Source organism: Falco naumanni, chromosome Z (genome assembly GCF_017639655.2).
Source record: "Falco naumanni isolate bFalNau1 chromosome Z, bFalNau1.pat, whole genome shotgun sequence".
NCBI classification, from domain to species: domain Eukaryota; kingdom Metazoa; phylum Chordata; class Aves; order Falconiformes; family Falconidae; genus Falco; species Falco naumanni.
The window spans coordinates 74,177,817-74,204,263 of record NC_054080.1 but is presented as its reverse complement, the minus strand read 5'-3'; the positions used below and the strand labels follow the sequence as shown (position 1 = coordinate 74,204,263).

The following is a 26,447-nucleotide window of genomic DNA, read 5'->3' as shown; positions in this document are numbered from 1 at the left end:
GACACAAGGATCATTTCCTTCCCATGCACTGCAAGCATGGTGTACACCAGAACTGAACAGGGGTCTTGCAGGATACATTTGGTAGGCTGTCAGCTTGCCATTCCCCTCCAGCATCAGCCCACATCTCACCAACACTGCACACATCAGTTCCTTCAGCAGATTACCACTGGTGCTACTGGCTCTGAGCAATAACTGCTCGGTTCCCAACAGCACCAGTAACGCATCAAGAGAACAAATGGGAGCAGAGAACATGTACAGAAGATTTTCCAAGGCATTTCAGCTTGCCATTGAAACACTCAACTCTGTGCATTTAACTTTGGTCAGTACCCAGAATCTCAATCCCCATGTAAATTTAAAAAAAGTATTTTCCTTGTAATCAGTTGTAATTTATAGTTGCTGTATTGCCTGAAGCATGGCACAAAAGTCAATGGATCATCTTCCCCCACTTACCTTTCTTGTTAATAGACTTTTACGCCTCATTCCACAAGCCTCTAGCTGAAGACGTCCTCGCAATGCCAATTCAATTAACATACAGCCACGCAATCCTGAGGAGATGCAATCATTCCAGAATGATGTGTAACCCTGTGAAGAATGAAAGACAGTAAGTTATCTCTATCTCCACCTGAAAGCGGAACAGAAAAAGAGGCTTACTGCATTCTCCAGTCAGTTCTCCTGCCTTCAAACACTTTTGAAGTAGCATCACTAGCCAACAACCATTCCTGCACTGAAACATGGAACAGAAACTGACTCATCCCCTATTAGTTTTGACACTTGGTCTCACCTCTCTGAAGAACAGGGAAACCTCAGGAAATTATACAATATGTAACTGAGGTATTAAGAACTGTGAGACATAAAGCATGGTTTACACATACTCAAAATAAACTTACTACATTTTTAAGATATCAAGTGTTTGGCATTACCAACATCACACAGGCTTATCTGAGTTTCTTGACAAATATTAATGTCATTTAGTATCCGTAAATAATATGGCACTGATAAAGTAGTAACAACCTAAAAATTGGTATTAAATAAAATATGGAGTATACTGGAACACAAATGCGGCAATCAGCACAAATGACAGAACAGATCTTTTTACCTCGAATATAGTAAAATAAAAGACAAATGTTTTCAAGCAAATATTCAGAACAGCTACTATTTTGTCATTTAACATTCTGTCTTTTGAGAAACGATTGCAGAAACACTTGATATCATCCAGAAGGACCTTCCAAAACTTCTCTAGTGATTAAGTGCTGAAAAGGAAGCGGGGAACAGAAACAGGAGGGAGTGCTCCCCTTCATAAAATTTCTCTTAACCAATAACAAAGACTAGGTTGAATCAAGAGCACTTCAATTTTATTCTGTTCACAGGTAAAAGCTGTCCATGTATAAAAATGCACACATCTGAAATCCGTTGAACTTACAAACCAGTCCCTAACTAATGCATGCCAAAAATACAGATTTCCAGGAACATTATAATACTTGTTTCCATTTAGCACTTAACTTTTTTCAAGAGCTGTATTATATAGATGACCAATGCTTCCAAGAAGTCTACAAAAGCTCTGAATCTCTAGAAAGTAATTACTGAAATACGTCACAAATATTTATTTAAAAGGTCATGAATGTAAGGTTGGAACGGTATTTGGGAAGTTATCTAATCAGCATTCTACTTGGAGCTGGTATTTTGTGAGCATCAGCTATTCTCTTAAGTCAGTCATTCTGTAAATTAAGATTTTGGTTGGCATCAGATATTTCTTTGCCAACAAACATGCAAGATAAGGTACAGTATTTGCTTGATGAGAAAGGAAAAATAAAAAATCCAGAGAGATTACTTCTACATTCTAATATTTCAGATTTATTTATTTTTAATCAGACAACACATATGCAAACTGAAAATCTACTGCACAAACATACAGCTGAGCACTTCTTCCTATTCACAAAAACTCGTTCTATTATTATGCAAACAATTAAAGTGCTAGATTTCCCCCCTCTTTGTTTAGTAATGAAAACTGAATATGTATTTTTAAAGTGAGTATTTTTCAACTAAGTGCTCGACTACACCACTCCCAGCAGCAATTACCAGTTGTAAACTCCTCTGCTCCAGCAGTTATTCAACATACACGGCCAGAGGATGTGGGTTGCAGAGAAACACAGGATCATAGGATAATTCTGGTTGGAAGGGAACACGGGAGATCTCTAGTCAAACCTCCTGCTGAAGGCAGGTTCAGCTATGAAGCCAGGTCAAGCTGGCTCTGGGTTCTATTCAAGCAAGTCTTGAAAACCTCCAAGGATGGAGACTGCACAATCACCCAACAGTTTTTAATGAAGTGATCCTGAAAGGCAGCTCAAAAAGATTATATTCTTCATAAATGGGACTGCTTGTTCTAGTGGGCCAGATGATGTTAAAGTCGTAAGAATATATACGGCGTCACCACCTTTTTCTTTTTCTCCAGGCTCTGAGTTTGCAGGTGATCTACTAGCAAAAGGAACATCATATTTCAATACACAGAGATTATACTGCTATCCACACAGTGAGGAAGGAGGTATTTTATAACAGTTAAGTGTCATTCTGAACATTTCTAAATCCATTATACTTATCTTTCCAGATAGTTCAGGCAGATTGACTGACTGGTTTTGGCACTTACTGCAAAGACCTCAGACAATTGAAAGAGCCTTCACAAAAGGTCAGTTTAGCACACAAGAGTAAGAAAACCATCTTGTAAATTAACTCAAACTTCTCAGTGTAAGTGAAGATGAGTAGAAGCAGACGTTTATTTTCAATATTGCAAACAGCTTCTTGACACCTACTTTATATGGCATATAGCATAACTAAAAAATGGTGCATAAAAGAGAACAGTGCTCAGCATTACTGAACTACTGCCTATTAAAGAGGCTATAGATGGACACTGAAGAAAAAAAGAGGAGTGAAAGGAATAATAAAATACAGAGAGGAAAAACAGCAATATAGAATAATATACTATTTGCACACGAAACTTTTACAACCTTTTAGTCCTTGTCTGTGGAGAAAAAATGAAGCTAGCTCACAGGTTAGAAAAGTCTGTGTTTCTATTCAACTGTTTTTACAGGAAGGCAAAAGTTTTTAAAAATCAATTTTAAAAGATAGTTACATTCATAGGAGATTGACAATGAAATCTGACAGACAGCAATGGATCTGTAAACCACACGTAGTCTGGGAAGCTCCCACCCAGCTGACGTCAGTGCACACTGCAGGAGGAGTCATCATTCCATACTCACCCATCCCCTGAATGTGGCCTGGTCATTGCCCATTACAGGTTATGGAACAAGACAGGGATTTGGTTTGACCTTTTAACACTGTTCTCACTGTTATTCCAAATGTCTAACAGTCTCAAAACACTTAGACTGAAGATCAAAGTGCACTATTTACAGACGCAAATCATTCCACTATTTAGTGCTCTTAAACAGCACTAGTTTTCTCAAATACAACATCAAATATTTTTACTTTATTAGTCTTCCTACAAGTCTTTTGTAATGTTATAAACATCCTAACTCAATGAAATACTTATTAAAAGATGCTAAGCAGCAGGGGACAAAAAAAAAAGCCTTACAAGGCAGGGAATTATTTTTATCTGACAGCAATCACACTGCTATAGCACTAAAAGCTATGAATAGCTTGCAGGACAATTTTAAATCTACGTTGATTCAAAGATCAAAAGAATGTTTACAACTGTCATGTTTATTTACACAAACATAGTACAAAAGCATTTTTCATCAGACCTGACCTAGAAATTTTCAGGTAAGAAATAATTTTGCTAGACAAGCATAAGGAAAATGAGAATAAAGTTTATAAAAACTTGTCACTATATTAACTCTGAAATCTCAACTTTCCTCCCAGGCACAGCAAAGCACAGAGCACTAAGATACTCTTTCTGCTTTAAGAGTAAGTTATTCAAAATCCATGGTGACGAGGCCATTTCTCTCCCACCACCTCCTGCTGCATGTATTTACTTTATCCTCTTCCTATGCCCTTTACCCAATTTCCAGCTCACACAGGTCTTCCTGTTCAGTTAGACACTAATCACTTGACACTCTCACTCAAGACTTATTAAATAGTCCATTTCCCAAAGATGGCCCTGTGCCTCAGTGTTACCCAGCCTACCTTATCTTGCACTCCCTGCTTTTTCATTGCCTCCTCAGCTGCACTTGCACATCACCAAACCTCTGACACTCCTTTCCACAGCACTCCCCTTCCCCACCTCCTCTTTGTGCAAAACATTGATATGGATAATAGTGTGAAATGGGGACAATGGACATCGGTTGTGATTGTATATGTCTGCTCAAGGAATGTGGGTATGGTGACTGGTCACGGGTGTGGTGTCTGGTCACATAGCCACACAGCTCTGAGGAGACACCTACTCTTCTTCCTCTAACAGAGGGGCTATTTATAAAAAGGATGAGAAAAGGACGAGAGACATTCCAATGTTATCTAGAGGGAGAGCTAAGTCTCCTTGCTGGAGAAGATAGGATGCTCACAAGGACATGAATCACCTACAAACCTGCAAGACCACCACAGTCCAGGCAAAGGACTGTAAGCTAATTAACATACGAAGCGAGAGTAAGCGGGTTTAGGTAACGAATACGTATAGGCGTTAATTAAATATTCATTTGTTTTATTGTATAAATGTCACTTTGGGCATGCATGCTTGTGGTGGAGCAATCCCCCGTGCATCTGTGCGCAATAAACATACCTACTTTATAACTTTCGAGTTATAGAGTTTAATTCCGTACGTCAATGTAACACATTAACTTATGACTTCCAGGTTTATGAAGATCTGAATTTCTGTGTCCCTCATGGATTTCCTTTGACCTGTTCACACAGATGGTACAGACAATACAGCAAAGTATTTACACTACATACAGTGAGCAGCCATTTTATTCTTGTCTCTAATCCAAGAGGGACAACGCCGCGTGATACATTAGCAGACATACAAGCAAATAATCCATACTAATAGGCTGGGTCTAGCTCTGCTAGGCAAAGCTCAAGTGCAGGCAGCTTCTTCCTACTTACTGTAGCGAATACCCCAGTTCACATCTGCAAACCATAAAAAAATATTGTAAATGTATGCTAAGACCCAGTCTCCTATAGATGCTGGCATGCAGAGCGCATCAGAAAGCGGTGTTCATACACATACCCTGTAGGGAAGGAAGCGACAGGGAAGAGATCCTGAGTGCAAACCATCCTACCAATGTCCCTTAACTTTAAGTTACATTATTCTGTAACAATATTCCCAGTTTGCCTCCAAGATCCCTGACTCTCAAACTTCACAAAGCTATACCTTAAATGGAGTAGGGTCCTAGGAGTTGCAAAAAATTGTAAAGATCAATAAAAAGTATGTGAACTCCTGCACAAAGAAACAAAATGTCTTTCAGCAGCTCAAAAATTAACACCCCAGCAGTAAAAAACCTACTGGGATCATCTGTTTATGCTATAATAAAGCCATGGCTAGATAGGCTTATAGAGAGAGAAAACATGTACACACTAGTTCTGACAATACCAGGTAAATATTCTGTTGGAAGCACCCAGTATTAAGTATTACAGAGTTAGAGCTATTGCAGAAATACTGAAGTACACTTCCACAGAACACAGATTCCTGTTTTTTCAAGATACTAAAAATCTAAATTTCTGGATATTTTAAACACATAAATTACTGGAGAGATTTTGTAATTCAAAGATTATTTGTAAAAATGTTTTTTAAAAAAGACAGATTAAGACAACGCTTTCTCCATCTCTGATCCTAAAGGGCACTGCAGCAATGACCACAATTTACTAAGCATATAAAAAAATCAGAACAAGAAAACTACCATAACTAGACATGTCTGAAGGTATTTGGCAAATATCAGTGCCAAACAGGTGTAACAATTTCTACATAATTGGTGCTGCTTTAAGAAATTGTACAGAACTTCAAAAACACCAACTTAAGCACAAAACAACCAGCCTTCATGGAGTATCCAGTTGCCTCAACATTGCTGTACTCAGCTTCCAGGCAATTGTCAGACTAGCTCTATTTAAAACAAACAAAAAACCCAAACCCCTCAAAAAACAACCCAAAGAAACTTCAAAATTTTCTGTTTCCCAAGTGCAAATTAAAGCCACGCAGCAGTACAAGTGCAAAAAATGCAATTAAATTGCAGATGCCATTTTATGTTTATAGACTTCCTCTCAAAATATTGACAGAGAAGTAAACCTTAATGGATTAGAGTGAAGTTTAAAAAAAGGGAATTACCTCTTTCAGAAAACTGAGTACAAGACTTACAGGAGACCAGGTAACCTTTTACTTAGAATACTTTGGTTTTCGCATCAGAGTTCCTAAAAATCTTATCCCACTACAAATTACACATTCTCTCCCCAATTCTTCATTTAACTCAGAATAGGTGAGCAGCAGTTCCGCTACGCCTGGCACAGACCAGAAGATAGGGGAGCACTGAAAAATCCAAGAAAATCTCAGATTCAAAAGAAAGGAAAAGAAAAAAAGAAAATAAAAGGAGCTTGCAGAGTTCCAACCCTGAGGCTTCAAGATACATACAGGACAATAAAACAAATTACGTGTTTCACTTACTTGGTTAAGGCCACCTGTTCACAGAACAACACAGCACAATACAGACTGTAGTAGCCAACGCACTTCCTGATCTAACCCAGTGAATCTCAAGCTATTGCAGATTACTCTGCAGAGCACAGAACCACAGCAAATGGAAATCAGCTTTATAAGTCTTTTTAAAAAAGCATCATAAAGCCATTCAATAGTCTGTCAAGGTAATTGGTAGTTCGAACAGCCTGCTCACCAAAATAAATTTCTGTATTTTAGCAGCAACAGTTTCCTCAGGCCCATTCTCAGATCCACACAAACTCATACTCAGTATTAGCGATTAGTGTTAGGTCGAAGTCTTGGCTCTGACTGAGACTCCACTTACATTTGTGAAGAACCACAATAGCAGAGCTTCCCTGAGGTAATGCATGTAACACTGCCCTGACTACACTTACATTACTAAAAGCCTTTTCATTTAACATTCAGACTTAAGAATACCCCTTAAACTCTGACCTAGCACCCTCTACTTAAAAACAAAACAAATGATCTACAGTAACCAAACTGAAATAAACCAATCAATCGAAGAGGAACCTTCTGATGGAGAAATATCACTACAGCCACCCAAACCCCTGAAGAATTCCTGTCCTCAGAAAATTCCAAACTCTTCTACAAAAGACAAATAAAAAGATCTCAAAATCTAGCAAAGCATGCAACTTCTGAAATTTCATATAGAGGCAGTAGAAATAAAATGTTGGTTTAACCTTTTCCAGCCATGGTAGCACCATCAGAAGGGCAACAGGCCAACTTGGAAAGTAACAGAAAGCCAAGATAAAAAGTTATAGCTCCCGAGGAACCTGGAAGTCCTAGCTCTGAGGCAACACATCGGGCAGCCTACCAAGAACCCCTAATTTCAGGGTTTCTCAGCTAGGAGGCACAATTTAAAGAAAGCTTTCAATTTAGCAAACAGTAAATTCGGAGTTTACAGTTAGAAGAATTCAACCAGCTCCACTTGGATGCTGAAAGAAAAATCAAGACTTCCTAAACTCTGCTGGAATCTGCTACTACTTTTCTTACCTCTGCATGAATAACATTCAAATACTGTGTCCGCCATAGCAATATAAAAGCTCGTAGACATAAAATTACTGGTTTGTTTTACACACAAATAAGTGTTTAGCTTTCCCAAACAAGAGTTTCTCCCTTGGCATCTATTCTTTCCAATACGTAGCTGACTTTTTATGGTATATTCTCAGAAATCACAGATGACAAACATATTGGAAAATATTCTGTGACTGCTGGCATTTTGGGAAGTTATTGAAGAGTAATTAGTCACCCTCACCAAATTTACATGCCAACATAATAAAAATATGGTTTGGACACCTTACAACATACGAGGTTCATTCCTCCTGTTAAGATGAGAATTAGAACAAATAGTTGTCAACAATAGTGGGCTAACTAAAGCAAATGTGGAACTTGGGATAAAAAAAAAAAACACTTTGAAAGTTAGTTTAGGTCATTTGTAGAATTGTGCAAAGCAAATTGAGTAGGTCTGCTGGTATAAATTATATGTGTGGGACTGACTTTCACATTGCGTAGCACAATTAGTGAAAAGCCTTGTCCTGGTTTTAGCTGGGACATTCATTTTCTTCTTAGTAGCTGGTATTGTGTTTTGGATTTGGTGTAAGAACAAATTGACAGCACACTGATATTTTTAGTTGTTGCTGGGTCATGTTTATAATAAGTAAAGGACTTTCCAGCTTCTCAGGCTCTGTCAGCAAGAAGGCTGGAGGGGCACAAGAAACTGGGAGGGCACACAGCTGACCTGAACTAGCCAAAGAGGTATTCCTACCATGGAAAGTCATGCTTAGTATATAAGCTGGGGGGTGGGGGGTGGCCAGGGCCTGCCAATCATTGCTCAGGGACAGGCTGGGCACTGGTCAGCAGGCGGTGAGCAACTGTGTTGTGCATCACTTGTTTTCTTCCTTTCATTTGGATTTCATTCCCCTCCCCTTCTCTCTCCCTTTCATTATAATTGTTATCATTATTACTGGGGATTTTTTATTTTATTTCAAGTATTAAATTGTATTACCTCAACCTTTGTGCTTACATTCCATTCCAATTCTCCTAATTCTCCTCTCCATCCCTCTGGGTAAGGAGGGAGTGAGCAAGCAGCTGCGCGGCACTTAGTTACCAGCTGGGGTTAAACCATGACAAGCCTACTTTTCTCATTTACACTGCCAATGTCCCAAAGGGAGACTATACCTGAATGCTCACTTTGAATAGTTATTTCAATACTGAGGAAGAGACTTACGCTTTGTATATACATAAATTCAGGTATCTTTTCTCAGAGGTACTAGCAGTGGTAGAGAGAAATACCGGGGGCAGGGGGGGAAAGCAGGAAAAGAAACTGAGGACAAAATGACATCCCAGTGTTTAATTACCTTCCCAGCACAAGCACCTCATTCAAACCACTACTTTCTGCACACCACTTCAATTAATTATCCTTAGATTCATTTCAGTTCTACTGACCTTTCAAATCAATGTCACAGTATCTCTTTTAACCTCACATAAAACCACATAACTGGAGAAGGTGCATCCCCTGCCATGTCTTCATTTTTAGCCATTTGAGGACCAAACACAAGAATGCAACCAAACAAAGCCTGAACTGCTACTGAAGAGAAAGTATTTTTTTTTACACCATTGAAGCATATCACTGCTCTCTCTTGAGCCCGTAGTAGTATTTGTGCAGTCAGCTGGGTGAGAAAGTGGTATGTCTGAAAGCTAAGGATCACTCTTCCTCATCTGATTTGCTAAGCTGGTGAACAAATTTCAGAGACAGCACAGGAAAGGGAAGGAACATGGTTGGGACAGAAAGCAAAAGGCAAGAGCATCCCCCTCAGTGACAACCCACACTTCAATGACAAACTGTTTTCGAAGTCTGAATAGTTTTCACAACCGGAAGAGTTATGGCTAGAACTATTCACTTAGTCTATGGAATAAAGAGCTGGAAAAAAACCAAACAAACATACATTATTGGGCTGCCTGTACTGAAGCCATTCATGAGCACAATCAGCTCAGAAAATATTAAATGCTTAAAGCTTCAAGTATCATGCACTATATTCAACAATACTTTCAGCTCCCAGTTTGGACCTCAGCAATGATTACCCTGATCATCATAAATTTGAAATTATATTATTTAAATCTGATAGGACAGTAACAGCATCCCTTTCTGATTCTGAAAGAATCTGCTATTGCTTCAGAGAGGTGCCTGACAAAACCAATTTCAGCTTCTGCAACATTCTCTCACAAGACTAAAATCAATATCCTTTGGCAAAGAACTCTTGGGTCTTACCCCAAAGAACTACCTGGTCTTACTATTCACACTCAGCTGAAAATATAACATTCAAGGTTAGGGTCCTGCTTAATTAACTCTTCAATACTACTTCCAATCTCTTCCCTCCTCTGTGGGCCTATAAGACAAGACAGAAGGAAGGCTGCCACAATTCTGGAATATAAGAACGATGTGAAAGCATGCTCAAAATTTATTTCTCATGTTTGAGTTCTAAGACAACAAGCAACCCTGAAATGCAAAATTGATTTTTGGTTTTGACAGCAATAAAATTGTATTGAATCTATGATTATCCAGAAAATTATAAAAAGACAAGCCCTCCATTTTTCTTACAGAATTGTTTCACAATTCTACTGTCTGCCAGATTTTGATTTTCACTGCTTGTATAGACCAATCTGGTTTAAGATATAAAAGACATGACCCAGTTTCACCTGACAGGAACACATTCAGAGAAAGCTACTTTGTACATATTATATAGACATATAGTATACATAATAACCAAACAGATTTATTTTTCAGGTAGCTTTTAAATTGGTACAAAGGAATGTCAGACCCAGTAAAAGAAATAAAGTTCTATCTACAGAATTGGAAAAAAAAAAACCCCAATGCATTTCTGAAGACCAGTCATCCGTTAAGAATAATATTAAAAAGATAAAACCAACATGCCCAGAACTTGCAAATATTTAAAATACTCAAGAAAAACACCTACTAGAGGAATACTCTGGATTTTCTCATTTGTCAAAGGGAAAATACTCAAACTTCCAGACATCTGCAATTAAAATAACCTGGATTCCTCTTCATCCTCTTCACATTAGATTAAGGATCTATGCCAACCTATACCTAGGTAGCTCTTCACTGCAAATCTTACCTTTCAAGTAAGCCATCACCTGATCATCCCAGAAGGTTGCAGGAACATCTAATAACACATCTGACCTACGGAACTTTTGGAAATTAGTATCTGATTAAAAAAGAAAAGCAAGCCAGGGTGCAGAAGTGTTTACTATTGGAATACTACAGTGTGAGGACTTTGATGTCTGACTGTAGTCTGTCTTGATTTCCTCTTTTCATGCAACTGAAATCATCGGCCATTTCACGGGAACATAAATTGTAGTCTAGTTACAAACAGAAGACAGGTTAGTGAAGAAAATCTCTTAAAGTGTTCTGACAGCCAAACACCAGAAATACGCTTTCAGGAAAGCAAGCATACATATTCTACAAAGCACAGCACTATTGACAAGAAACTTGTCAGGTATTTGATTAACCTGCCATTGCATTTAAGAATAAATAATAGAGCAACTGCTATTGACTACTGAAAGCACTGAAGCCAAATGCTATTCCCCAGCTTTTCAAGCATGTACACAGGCATACATTATGCAGACATGTCTCCCCACTAAAATGAAGACAATAAAAACCATAACACTGCTGAAGAGGAGGCAACTAACACATGCACACTGCTGAACCCTTACAAGACCCCTGAACAAATCAACATTTTAGTCTGACTGATCATTTTGGAATGAAAAGACAAAAAATCTTGCTGAAAGTTTGGCCTCTAAGCACATACACATGCAGATAATGACTTCAAATATTTGCATAGCCCTTGCAAAGCCACCTTCCATCAAGAGTCCAATCTCTATTCTCCATACTTAGTGCAAAAAAAAAAAAAAAAAAGACTTAATTATTTGTTCCATAACCTGTAAACAGCTTTCTACACTACCAGCTACTGTTACTGAGCATAAAATCTGACTTTATTTGAAATAGATGTTTAATTAGAACCGGTGCTTAAATCCTCCACATCAGACTCTTCTCTCAAAAAAAGAAGCCCTCCCACAGCAATAAGCAAATATAGCAGAATCAGTAAAATAGCTCGCATCCTGCCTAGATCTAACAACTAGAAGCTTACAACACAAACCTTGCATGTACTTAAAGTGTCTCCTGGTGGTGGGCTGACCCTGGCTGGCTGCTAAGTCCCACCTAACTGCTATCTCAATCCCCCATAACAAGACAGGGGGAGAGAATAGGAAGAGAAGTGAAAAAACAAAACTAAGTGATGCAAGACACTCACCACCTCCCACAAGCGGGCTGATGTCCAGCCAGTCCCCAAGCCAAGGTCACCTTCCCAGCACCTCCCTCCTCTCCCTTTATATTACTGACCATGACCCTATAAGCATGCGATACCCCTCTCGTCAGCTGGGGTCATCTGTCCTGGCTGTCCCCCCTCCCAGCCCCTTGCACACTCCAACCTACCCATGGGTGGGGGGCGCTGGGCAGAGCAAGAAACAGAGGCTGTGACACAGCAACAGATAAAATATGGGTGTGTTATCAACACTGTTTTGGTCAAAAATTGAAACCATAGCACCATACTGGCTGATATGAAGAAAATTAACTCTATTCCAGCCAGGACCAGTACACTTCTCCTAAAAACAGCAAGAAAAACGTAAATCTGGTTATGTCCTTCTAATACAAAGAAAGCAGGTATAATACTGACTGACTAAACTGGTGGAAGTTTCACTAATTTTGACTAACTAGACCACGTTAAATCTACAATTCTCTCCTTTAGACTTACAAATACACTACGTCTACCCCCAAATACAACAGCTCAGCCCTCTCTTCAACACTAATCACAATTTAAACCACTATGTAAAGCACTGCGTTTTTTCAACTTGGGGAGCTACACAATGTTTCATTTTGAGGGATTTGTACCTGGTCATTGATGTGGACGGATTTTCAAAGTCCTGTTCTCAGTGTTTATAAAAAAAGTGTACATAAGGGACAGGGACTCCTCTCGTCTTAATCTAAACTTGCCCTAGTTTTCTTTCAGTTTCTTCTCTTCGAATCAGGTGTCTCCCTTGTTTCACTTATCCACACACAAACAATTTTCCAGAAACAGATTATCTCGTAATAATGCCATGTCAGCATTTTCATTATGAGATTAAAATAATTCCACTCATTTCACTGTTCTTACACTAAAAGGAACGGGTTCTTCCATTCAGTACTTAACATGGACCAACTGTAAACTGAAAGTCTCAGCCACCGACTGCAGATGCCGCTAAAGTGGAGTCTCATATAAATGTCCAGCACAGAGAGTTGTAATTAGTGCTTCCTAAGTGATTAGTACAGATCGAACATCCATCTGGCATTTAACTTCATCTTAGGCAATAAATGTTACACCTGCCTTCTCCTCTGTGCAATGCAAAAGACATACTGAAATGGCAACACAATATGTATGCAACACTTCTCTCATGGCAGAGACTGTTGAATGTGAAACTGCCAAAGTAAAATCAAGTGTCTACTGAAGTAAAAAGTGGAAGTGCAATGTGCTGCGCTATACCAGAATGACTGGCTAAACAGAAACCTCACACCACAGCCCATGTACAAAAGACACCTAGCCTGGCAGTTAAGGACTCTGTAAATAATGCAACTACATGATGCTATCTAGTTAAGACCATAAAGGCAGAGGACTAGAAAGAGTATAGCAATAAGCACCTTTTAAGTACTTAAAAAAGTATACGCAACAGAGAGATATGTAAAAAGCCTGACAGATTAATTTCCCAGTGTGATCAATAAATCCTGTAACATACACAAGTAATAAACCAGCTATGAGTGTAACAGCTCTCCAATTATATGGATCTAGCTTACAAGGCATACTATTTTATTATCTTAATGGCTCATCACAAACGGAGGTGGGGGGGGGTCGGCGAAAGAGACAAAAGGTTGAAATGTAGTAGTTTAATAAAAGATAAAGCGGGGGAGGTGTGAAAGGCTTGGCATGCATAACACTGTTTTGCGCTCAGACTGACAGTGTAGTCATAGTACCCACACACCTTTGTGCTCCTACTCATGCAGGCTGACATACAGTGCACACAGAGGAAGAACAGCTGTGCACTGTTTTATGTGTAACCTTGTAATTTTCATGTCTGAAAAATATGTGAAATCATTCTGCAGTATCACTCTATGAATATGTCTGAAAGAAGATAATGAAACTGACCCAACACTTGTTTACAAACTGGGAAGAACCCTGTTAAGAGCAGCACGTGGTAAGTTGACTACTAATTTTTTTCTTTACTAAAAGTTATGAGAAAACAGGTTGACAATGTTGTCTATGCAGAAGAAACTGAGCCACACTTAATGCAGACTACCTTACCCCAGCAGTGAAACACAGAAGTGTGTATGTCCTGCAGTAATTAATTGCTCTGTGTATAACAGTCATTCTCGAGTATAGTGCCTGCACACAGCCTGGTCAATTTAGCCTTGCAAAGCAAGCCCCTTACATGTAGCTTAAGTAATTGAGATAAATGCTGCAGTACTTGAACTACATTAGGATCAAAGAACACCTGAAATAACACCACTTCTTGTTTAACATAAAATGTTAGCTTTCAGTTCCATAATTACTCCACTTCCAGAAATTAACAGCAACACTTTTTTATATACACTTCATGCAAATTTTTTAATAAAAACAGTTTGCTATCCTAAGGGAGAGGAAGAAGTGCTACAGCTTTGGTATTTTACGAGCACTTAAAAATTCAGAAGCATCACTAGAAAGGCTTTGCAAGTGTTTTTGTCTTTGCCCTACACTAGATAGCTTGACTTGAAGAAGAGACTACACTGCACTAAATTATCCATTAATAAATAATATAGATTACAGGTTAGCAATGCAGGGATAATCACACTAGCTGCATGCACAACCACAAAATACAAACACCATTTCAACACAAAGTCAACTTGTACCAAAATGCTGCTTCCAAATTCACATGCCATCCATAGAACCCAAATGCAGGATTTACTCAGCAGCACAGTAAAGAGGCACTTCACTGCACCTTGTAGCACACAGAATTGGGGTACTCCTCCTCCCACACCTCCTATCTTCCCCTACCCTGTAATTTATGTATAGACATGAAATTTAAAAAGGACCAAAAAGGTAGGCAACTATGAAAGAATTTTTCACCACAGACATTACACACTTTGTGGTTATTAGGCCCTGAACATTTGAGGAAAAGCATGTCTTTGTCAAGGTTTCAACACATGCATACATCCTTCTTCAACTGAAACACCAATTCCCAGTAGACACCTCTTCATGTTTCACTCATTTGTCCAAGAAATTTTCCAGCAAAAGTTGGAAGCTTTCCACCTGACATTCAGGCTGCTGCTGAAACTCTTTCTTATGGGGTGGTAGGGGGCCAGGGTGGGAAAGGGACCACATGACACAGGACAACTAAAAAGGCATGAAGACAACTTGGTCATGTGTTTTTACAGGCAAAAACCTCCAGATTTCTGCTTTGTAATAGGAATTTCAAAGCCAAATCTTAGTGTCTAGGAAAACACAACCCACATTTTCAGTGTCTGGAAAATCCCTCTATCACTTTTCAGAAAAACCTCTTTAGGATTAAAATATAAAATTCAGTTACAAATCCAGATGCTTGTATTCGTAAGGATAAAGAAACTACATTTTGGCACTAATCTGATAAACACAAAACAGCACAACTGAAGCAGGCAAACTAGCTCCCTAATAACTTATTTCAACACAACAACAAAAAAATCATGAACTGGAGACCTTCACATGGACTACTGGGACAAAAAGCTACGCTACCACACTAAATCTTCAGCAATAAATGAAGTTTCTAAAGGCCAAACATGAATATCAAAGACTCAAGGTAATTTCTTAGCTAACAAAGTGATTTAATGTTACTTCACTCCCACAAATTATGTTTTAGTCTTCACCAAAAAATGGTAAATAAAACCAGAAATATTTACTGTTGCAGTAGACCGCAGTACATGGCAATTACTACACTTTACATGAGTTTTCTTTCAGCAAGTAAGGAATTAGTTACAGGTCAAATAAACACTTTTTCTTTAGAAGGTGTCATGTGTCTATAGCTGCTTCAATTTATTTGGTTGTGGCATATCATATAGACAATAGGAGCACCCATGTGCTCTGCTGTATTTAAATAGCTTCCCAAGGTGTAGCAACGAAGACCTCCAAAAAGGAGAAAAAAACCCAACCACCAAAAAAAAGCTACATGTACAAAAACTTAAATGAACTTTAATGGAGCATAGCCACCTAGCAACCTGTCAGTTTTCTACAGGACTGACTCCTGAAACGTCTGGAAGAACTGTAACGAACTAACTGGCATGTACTTAGCTCTTAGCTGTCGCTTTTAAATAAGCTAACTTTTAATATTTATCACTCCTTTCTTTTGGAAGTGATGACCTCAGATGCTTCAGTAGTTCTAAAGAACCACTACCCTTTTGCTATAGCTTTGACCCATCCTACTGCAATATTACCTTTAACCTAATACAGCAAAGTATTTTATTTCAGTAAGTACTTTTTATTCCTATAGCAATATGCTATTGCTCTGTTCTAAATGGATGAGCACAACTCCCTTTCCCAGCCAAGTTTATGAAGGCTTTTCAAATAAGCGTAGGTGTTCTTGTGATGGTCTGTGAAGAATTCTAGTAATTTATTTTGTTCCAGTATATTACCTGTTCCTTCAAGGACACGACATCTATCACGTTATGCAAGCATGCACGTATTTCAGCACACATCCCTGATAGCCTGTGTTGACCTTAGAATACGGAAATAGTTATGTACACACAGAAGATACAAATGGAAGAGGAACCACTACTGGAAAAGAGCAACCAGTACACACACATAAAGTACAATTCAATTAGGCCAAACAGGGGAAAAAAAACAAAAAGGGCATGTCCAGGAAGCATATGCGAATGCAGCTACTTCTGTTCAAGCATTAAGAATGGGATTGAGACGTGTTATGTTTGTTTTAGGGCAGCGAGATATTCCCCTAACTGTGTAGAAAAATAAATGTACTTATGCACAAGTCTTCAATTCAGCAGGTGGAAGAACACATCACTGAGTACCTACTGAGTTTATCAAGATGCCATGGGAAGGTCCATATGAAATATGCAGTGACAACCAGACAACAATTCAGAAGTTTTGCTGTGGCTGTTAATTATCACACTACCCTGAAAGCTGGATTCACATAAATATCTAACAATCTCCTAGAAACACTGAACTCATCAATCCATCACTGCCTACATCTTCCTGAAAAATTCACTCCTAAGAGTAAAGTCTCTGCCACCTACACTTGCAAATTATAAATGGTAGCTCCATATATGTGAGGCATTTGGTATACAATTTACATGATGTGAAGCATATTCATCAGTGTCTAACTTTAGAAAAAAAATTACCCAAAAAACTGACCTATGTTATCAATGAACATATCAGTGACTTTTCTGAGAAAATGCGTTCTTTGCCCAATTCAGACTGCTTTTTAAAATATTTTTATATATTTTAAAGTCAACATTTAATTATTTTATCTTGTTGAAATTAACAGGAAGAATGTTACCAGCTTTAAATTTACCAGCTTTCAATGGAGCTTATGGCTCACGCACCTGCCTCTGCCTTTCCCTTAGACTTTGTGTAGTTTCACAATTACACTCTAGAGACCCTACATTGCTTTTCTCTGCTTGCTGTCATGAGAAAGTCTTGCACAAATGTCATGTGAAATCAATTCCACTGAAAGTAAAAACTTCCTAAAAAAACCCACTTCCAGATGTATTAAGTTGTTTTCCTTACTTATTAGAACAGAGAACAAAAAATATCTTTGAAAAAGAGCCTATAGTTTTATTTCCAGTTTCAAAAGGAAAAAGATATCACAAAGCTGTTTACATGGTGTAGCTTGTACACAGGGATAGCAGCAGACCCAAAACCAAAACACAAAGCCTAGTGATTCATGTCTAACAAAGCTCAGGAACAGTGTATGCTACAGTTTCTGCACATAAGTCCGCTACCCTAGAAATGGCATTATCATTCTTTTTGTCTGATGTCTCACCAGAAAAAATCCCAAGGGAGTTAGGGATATCCATGCCACCATAATCACTCGGTTCCTTTTTCCATACAAAGGAAAATCAGATTATCTGCAGTGTGTGCCACTGCTGCACTTAAAGTTACATGATTTATAATTTTGATACACACCAGTGCAAAGGTGATTTTTAGGTCCAATATTAACTATTAGCTTTTTATATACCATGAAGACTTGCACCATATATTCTTTCTAGGCAGACAGAATGCTCCTTACCTTGAAATCTTTACAGCCTAAGGCCCACGAATTCAGCAGACATAGCACACAATCCTTGAAAAAGAGCTGAAAGATCACCCAGTTTATCCCACCTTCCACAAGGCAAGACCTCGTCCACAATCCTGCCAGACAGCTGTCTTGCCACACCTAACTTACTCTCCTGCAACTATTCAGGTGTGTAGAAAGAGAAATGTGCATATGCATAAGTCTTCAATTCAACAGGTGGAAGCACACATCACTGTGAGTATCTACTGAGTTTGTCAAGATGCCATGGCAAGGTCCAGCTGAAAAAATGGGATTACAAAATACGGCCTAAAATACACAATCTGAGAGAGAAATAAAATATGTTATTGTAGCAAGTATATATATAAATATACCCACACACATTAAAAAAGTGAATGTTAACCAGTAAAACTACTCCTTAATTATTTATTTTCAACCAGAAAATTTTGGATGGAACACACTGTCAAAGAGCATAAAACTTATCTTCCTCCCCCATTACTCTGTACTTATGAACACACACATTTGAGACTTCCACCCAAATGAATGAACTGGCTTCATTAACTTACTTACCACTACAAAAAGAAAAAAACAATCAACAGGTTGCTTAATCAAATTAATACTGTAACTCATGCCTAAAATAAAGGTGTATTATACTTCACCATACAGCACATCAAATTAAACTGTTCCCCCAGTAGGACTGAGTTCCTGCTCCTTCAATGAAACAAAAAAGCCAACACACTGGTAGAAGTATGCCTTCTTCAATGACTTAGAATATCATGACAAACAAGCTACACACTTGGTAAAGTGATGGAATTATATGATAATGTCATTTCCTCATTTTGACAAATTTCTCATTACTCGAGGCCCATTTTTGTCATATCTGTCCCCCCTAATTTTAAGACATTTTTCACACGCATTAGTCTGGAAAGTCTTAGTAGAAAGGGCTGTTAAGCATCCTTAAAGCACCTGAGAACCCCCTAAGTGCCACAGAGGTGTGTCTAACAAAATACATAGCAGTACACAAACCACTGACATTAAAAGACATAGGTAAGTTGTAGAAGCAGCATAAATATCACAGATCTACCCAGGTCTCCAAGTCAACCACCAATGCTGACTACAGGCCTTTGGCCCTCATCTCTGTCCCTGTCTTGCCCCAATTCTTATGTTGCCTTCCCCAAGACGCTACAAATATGAGTGCCCCTCTGTGAACCCCACATGCAAAAGGTGATTCAAACTCTCTGCCGGGGTCCCCCTCCCCAAAATCGAAGCCCTTTCCCCACCTCCTCCAAAACACCGAGCTTGCTCCAGCACATGCCCCTAACCCCCAGCACCACCAGCCCCCGCTCCCCCGCGACGCCTCTACCCCGAACGCGCCGCAACACCCGCGCCTCAGCGCCCTCGCCCCCCCACACCCACCGCCGCTCCGGCTCCCCCTCCCACCATAACCCCCAAATGGCCGATGTCCCCTCAGGCACTGCGCTCCCGCCCCCAGCACCACCGGGCCTCCTCAGCCGCCCCCTGCCCAGCGGCCCTCACCTCGGCCCGCCCCAGCCCCGCCGCCACGGCCCCGGCCGCACCTCACGGTCCTTGAGGCCCAGAAGCAGCACCTCCTCCATGAGGGTGAGCCGCGTTTCCTTGGAGTCGCCCTTCTCGTCGTCGCCGGACTCGTCCCTGCGGCCTTCATCCTCCGGGCCGCCTCCCGCCCCCCGCTCCTTGTCGGCGGCGGCGCTGCGGGAGGCCTCGGTCCGGCGCTGCACTAGGCCGGAGCTGCGCTGGGTCAGGGAAGTCATGGCCGGAGGCGGCGGGAGGGCAGAGGCCCGCCGCAGGGACAAGGGCTCAGCGACAGCTCGGGGCCGGGAAGAAGGAACGGCAGCCGCTCCTGCCTCCACCCTATGCGCACCGGGGCAACGGCTGGCTGGGGGGAGTCATGGGGAGCGGCGCTCGGCCGCGGCGGGGGAGGCGGAGACAGCGGGGGCCGGCGTCCCCCTCTGCGGCGGCCGAGCTGGCGGAGGCGGCTTCTCCTCCAATATGGCGGCGCAGGCTGATGTCAGCGGAGGATGTGGCAGCGCCGGGCGCGGGGGGGGCACCGGAAAGGGCCGCGGGGGGGCGGGGCGCCGCGGGGGGCGGGGGCGGGGCGGGGCGCCGCGGGGGCGGGGCGGGGGCGGTCGATCCCGGCGCTGTGGAGAGCGGCTGGCCCAGCGCGCCGGGGCTCTGTGCTGCGGCCTCCTCAGGTAGCGGGCTGTCTCTTAGAAGAGCGCCTCGTTTAGCACCGTAAGGCCGCTCGGTTTCATTTGTAGCCGCCAGACCGTGTGTGGCTGCTTGTGCAGCCCCCCCACCCGGCTATATTTCTCTCTCTCTGCATATGTGTAGATCTATACGTGTCTGCTAAGCTCAGGTGAGCTCTCAGCAGTGTTGGCAGCAAACCGAGGAGAGGGGCCCCTGGCTCTGCTGTCGATGACCGTCCCTTGCACCCAAACACTCAAAAACCGGCTCGTCAAGGCTAAATCCTTCATGTTTCTAGGTAGTGGATTTTATTGCAAAATAAAGGTGCTTATGATACAACGATGGCCTATACTTTTTAGTCTACGATTAGTATATTGCATTTGGCTGTATTGAGATGTGTAGGTATAAACATACATAAAAAACAAGTCTAAGATATAAATAAAACTTAGATAATTATTTCTAGGGTGCACCCTGTTTACCAAAAGCTCAGAGTCACCCTGTGACTTTAGCCTCTGTTCTGTCCCACACCCCCAGTTCTTGCATCATCGGCTGTTGTGACTTCGTGATAATTTAGTATAGTTTCTTCCAGATCACGGATGAGAAAGAATAGCAGATGGACAAAACTGATCCTCAGAGGATCTGAATCACTCACCCAACTGGTTTGCTGATCGCTCCTCTTCTGTGTTTTGAGGCCTGCTAATTATGCACAGTCAGCTTACTGTGTGACATGCTGATTATTATTTTTTTATCTTTATAGGTTTTTTTAATTAAAATGTTTTCCTGTACCAGGTCAAACACCAAACCAAAGCTTAAGGATATAACATCACTGATACTTTTATCAAATGTGCATTTACATAAAGAGATACCACAATAGCATTACAAGATCTGTTTCCTGAAAATGTCTTTTCTGAGTAGTAATTGTACTCAAATATTTTTTAATTTAGTCCTTTGTGAACCACTTGGATATTTTGCTGAGGATTACAATCCTGATGACAGGCATGTAATTAACCTGGGTCATCCTTTTTTGTAATGTAATGTAATGTAGTCACTACATTAGTACATTAGCTTTCTTCCTGCTCTTTGGAACGCCCAAGATTTATTGAGACTTATTACAGATCAAAGAGAGGTTCCAAAAAGCACTTTTAAAAACCTGTATGCAAGTTATCCTGGTTTACTGACACAAATTACCTGGCTTTATCACTGTTGTTTAAATTTTTCCTAAAGTACACTCTTAGTGGAAAGTTTTTCATCTTTCTCCTGGATAATATATACCTGTTTTCCCGAATATAAAACTATTTATTAAACACATTTTTTAAAGCACTGTTAAGAATTCTTACATTTCACTGTAGCGGTATCATTGTTAGAATTCACCTTGCACCTACATTCAATTCCATGTTTCTGTTGGCAAAAATTTGTTAACATCACTTACATTTTCTTTTAATTCCTAGATTTAATTAGCAAAGCAATATTACCTTTTCCTTTCTTATCAATAGAATGCACTGTTCAGGCTATTAACAATTATTTTAACCTTCCCACTACATTAGTATGGCATTTTAACTATGTTTGGGTTTTGTCCTGATTGCATTTTAAGAGTTAACTGGTTGAATGTTCATTAGCAACTCCTAATTTGTATTTTTGGGGTTCAGGTCCTTTCCTCAAGGCCCTCGAAGGACTCATTATTATTGTCATGTTTGTGAAAATCAGTTTTTAATAGTAGCTATCTGTATTATTGATTTGCACATGTTTCTGGGTTTTATTACAAAAGTGATCAAATTAAGATCACTTGTAGATTAATAAGAATTTTAAATTTTGTTGATTGATTTCATTTTTATTAGGATGAGGTGTACTGTGAAGCTCCTTACATTTGCCAGTCACTTTTCTGACTTAGAAACTCGGGTGTTTGCACAAATTGAATGGTGTAATTTCAAACAAATATATTTTTTCATTACTAATTTCAGTTCTGATCCTTTATGTAACGAAGCTAAACTAATAAACTCAGTGTGAATCAAATTAAGAATGCATATGATTGAATTTCAAGCCAATTATTTTTTTTTACCCTAGTGCAACACTGCTAGACAAAACCAAAATTTGAATAAAAAGGATAGCAAACAAGACACATTTCAGCATCTGATTTCCTTCGTGTGATCCCTTCTGCATGGCTGAGAGCTGGTGTGTTAGCAAGGACCGCTCGGTTTGTTGGATCTCCATCTATGAGATCCTAATGTACCATGTCACAACCTTCCTACCTGCAATTCATTTTACAGTACCAAGCTGTATTTGAAAGATACTTGAGTCATATGTAGCTTTATCAGGAGTTCAGAAGGCTGTAACCCCTGACACTGTGGCACTGGCTGGTGCAATGTGTGGCTCATGACTTTAGGGTTATCACTGGGCATCTCACTGATAGACTCCCTTTCCTCCCCCCATCCCAATGCCAGTGTCATCCAGCCTGAGAGCTGAGGCCCTAACATTGCGTTAAGAAGTAAGAGTGCAAAAGCACTAGCTGTAGACTAGAAATAATTTTGTTTGGCTTGCAGTAAATTGACCTTGTAATGCATCTTTCTTTATTCTTAAGCCCATAACTGGCAGAATTTCTATTAATAGTTGCTGATGAGTCTAAGTTGTCTGTACGAAATGCATTAGACTTCAAAAGCAGCTAGGTTATTTGAACTGCTGCTAGCCCACTGGGGAGATGAAATAAAAGGGAAAATAGCAAAGCCACAAATCTTAGACTCTTACTTTGTGTTGTGCTTGTTGCAGTTGCCATGATAGACTTCGCCATGGGAGCAGGGCTTACCTCAGTGATGTCAGCAGAAAAAGGGATAGACAAACCGAGTGCAAATTGGTTGACCTGTTGGGACAGCAGGTCAAGCAAAGAGTAACTTAATATTTAACACTTGAAGCTGGAGGTCACATGGTATTAACTGTCAGCAAATGTAATGCAACTTGAATGTCACGAGCATGACATACATGGTTAAAGCAAGAAGTTGCAGAAGTCTCAACCTAACAGACCTGCCAGCTCTAAAACTTAAGATGTAGTGAAGGAATCCTAGTGCTACTCTGACAGCATCGTAACAAGATAGTGCTGGGAAGCTCTTCCTCTTGAAGGATGATTAGGTTAATAGCATGTCCATGTTTTGAAGTTGACAGCAAGAACCCAGGAGTTGTCTCCTAGAAAGCAGCAGCTGGTTCTGGTTATGGCTTCCCTATTCAGTAGTTTCACCAGTTAAACTCGTTTACATTCCTGCCTGTGTCTTCCATTCCCTCCCAGTGAAAGTTTGCCACTCCTAATTATGCCACTAAAACAAAGTGTTAGGTGGAGCTATGGCCTGAATCCCTGTAAGGATCTGAGCAAAGGGAGACAGGAATTTCTTAAGGCCAAGCCATCTTTAAAACCATGATGATTACAAACATGCTGCTTGAGTGCTAGAGTAGACATTAATGCCAGAAAGCAACTGGAAAGAACTAACTATCCTGAGATTTGTTCTAGCCAGTATTACTAGCATCATCTCCAAGAACAGGGTTTTCACTTCCAGTAAGAATCCAGATGTTGAAAGGCAGAGTGATGAGAGAAGGAAAAGCTCAGTTGTACAGGACAAGAGAATTGAGCAGACTAATGATGTTAGTGGGAAGAAACTAGAGTCAATGATCAACTGACCGTAGAAATCATGCCTAGTGCACAGCAGTCACATAATATTGTCTCTTTCGGTTTCAGCTGCACCTGTTTTACTTGTACTGTTGTTCTCATTGCTAAATAAATCCATCACTAGCCAGTGCAGACCAGCTGGGACTTTCTTGTTGGTTTTAGGAATGAACTTCTCAGTATCAGTGCCAAATTTTTCTAAGTAAAAAGCACTTACTGCTATGGCTCTGTCCATACAGCAAACCCTTGCTTTGACAGCTTTTAATGATCTATAGTTTGGCATCATTTAAATATGATGATTAAATATGCTAGTATATCTTTTCCAGCATGCCTCTTTTTTAAGCTTCTCCCTTGGGATGATTTAAGGATGTTGGTTTAGGTTTCTGAAAACTATAAAGAATTACTACTTTCAGTGGCATAGCACTAGCTGTTAAAACCTAGCTCATATAAAGCTAGGTTTATATGACTCAGCATACATATCACAGCATGGCAGCAGCTACTGGGAAGTAAATTAACTCTCTCAGCTGAAATTGGGACAAGCTGTTACTCACATTTGCTCATTTCAAAAAGGTTTTCTTTATTTCAAGGGTTTCCAGATCCTCCCATTTTCTCATCTCCTACAAAGTTCAAATCACAGAGTCATAGGATGGTTTGGGTTGGAAGGGACCTTAAAGATCATCTAGTTCCAAGCCCCCTGCCACAGGCAGGGACACCTTCCACCAGACCAGGCTGCTCAAAGCCCCATCCAGCCTGGCCTTGAACACTTCCAGGGATGGGGCATCCACAGCTGCTCTGGGCAACCTGTGCCAGTGCCTCACCACCCTCGAAGTAAAGAATTTCCTCCTAACTTCTAATCTAAATTCTACCCTCATTTAGTTTAAAGCTATTCCCCCCTGTCCTGTCACTACAGGTCCTGCTAAAAATTCTGTCCCCATCTTTCTTACAAGCCCCTTTTAACTAGCCTCCTTTTCTCCAGGCTGAACAACCCCAACTCTCTCAACCTGTCCTTCAGAGGAAAGGTGCTTCAGCTCCCTCTCTGGACTCACTCCAACAGATCCATGTCCTTCTTAAGTTGGGGGCCTCAGAGCTGAATGCAGCACTCCAGGTGGGGTCTCACTAGAATGGAGCAGGGGGGGGAGAAACAGCTCCCTGGACCTGCTGACCACACTTTTGACGCAGCCCAGGATACGGTTGGCGATCTGGGCTGTAAGCACACATTTTCAGGCCAAGCCATGCTTTTCATCCACCAGCATCCCCCAGTCCTTCTCCTCAGGGCTTCTCTCAATCCATTCTCCACCCAGCCTGTATTGATACTGGGGGGGGTTGCCCTGACCCAGGTGCAGGACCTTGCACTTGGCCTTGTTGAATTTCATGAGGTTCTTACGGGCCCACCTCTCAAGCCTGTCAAGGTCCCTCTGGATGGCATCTCTTCCCTCCAGCACGTCAACTCCACCACTCAGCTCGGCATCATCAGCGAACTTGCTGAGGGTGCACTTGATCCCACCTTCTATCTCTTGGTGAAGATATTAAAGAATACTCGTCCCAGTATGGACCTCTGATAAACACCACTCATCACCGGTTTTGCCTTGGACATTGAGCTGTTGACTGCAACTCTTTGAGTGCAACCATCCAGCCAATTCCTTATCCACTGAGTGGTCCACCCATCAAATCCACGTCTCTCCAGTTTAGAGGCAAGGACGTTGTGTGGGACAATGTCAAAAGCTTGGCACAAATCCAGGTAGATGGCATCAGGCAGAAATGGTTGCTAGTTTCTGAAATCCATGTATTGTACTATCATCTTCCTACTTGTATCTGAGTGGATTAACTCAGTTGCAAGAATGTACTGGTTATTTTAATATTTTAATGTTAATATTTATTTTAATATTATGATTACTGAAATCATAAGGACAAAAGTATCAGTCCAGTCAAGTTGCTGTTTATAATGAAGATGTGCTTTCATTTCTACACAGGGGTCCAGTTCAACCAGCATCACTAGGAAGAATGTGCAGCTTAATGAATATCTCTTAAGACTTAAAAGACATGGGTCCCACAAAGTTCCACCAAAACTGTCATTGGTATTTCGGCAAAATTTAAAATGTTTATTGAAGTTAATTTTATACAAATTCAGTCTTGAAGAAATCTTTATTTCACTTCCTAATGTGACATATGCTTTACTATCTGTTCCTTGTAAAGTATATAAATACTCATCAACTCATTAAAAAATACATAAACCCAGATGGCACAAATAAAATGTTTCCATGAAGTTGTAATTTACACGATAAATACTTATAATAAAACAGTATTATTCTTGTCTAATTAGAGAGTACTTGTGTTCATTCAGAAGCGTGCATAGAATAAATGTTGATTACTTTTGGTAGATTTACACCCTTTCATTATGACCAAAGACCCATGCAAAGAGAATCAAATAATGAGTGCTAATTTTAGAATAGTAAATACAGGGCAAACAGGGCCATGGGGTCAGTCAGGGAGAAAAATAAGGATTCCAGGAACTAGTTGCTATATCAAGTCAGAAAAGGTGTGTGAGCAGCTGGTGTCACTGAAATTGGGAATAAGAAAACTCCT

At 40.3% G+C, this 26,447-nt stretch overlaps 1 protein-coding gene across 1 annotated transcript in view; it reads right to left on the bottom strand.

The window, feature by feature from the left end:
- The window catches only part of GOLPH3 (golgi phosphoprotein 3), a 33,134-nt gene extending 13,078 nt beyond the window's left edge, over nt 1-20,056 (bottom strand). The window contains exons 1-2 of the mRNA XM_040579232.1: nt 19,576-20,056; nt 451-582 (exon numbers count right to left, since the gene is read on the bottom strand). Of these exons, the coding sequence (XP_040435166.1) occupies nt 451-582; nt 19,576-19,788 (345 nt within the window). The 5' untranslated portion in view covers nt 19,789-20,056. The remainder of the gene's footprint in view (nt 1-450; nt 583-19,575) is intronic.
- Nucleotides 20,057-26,447: the final 6,391 nt, after the last annotated feature.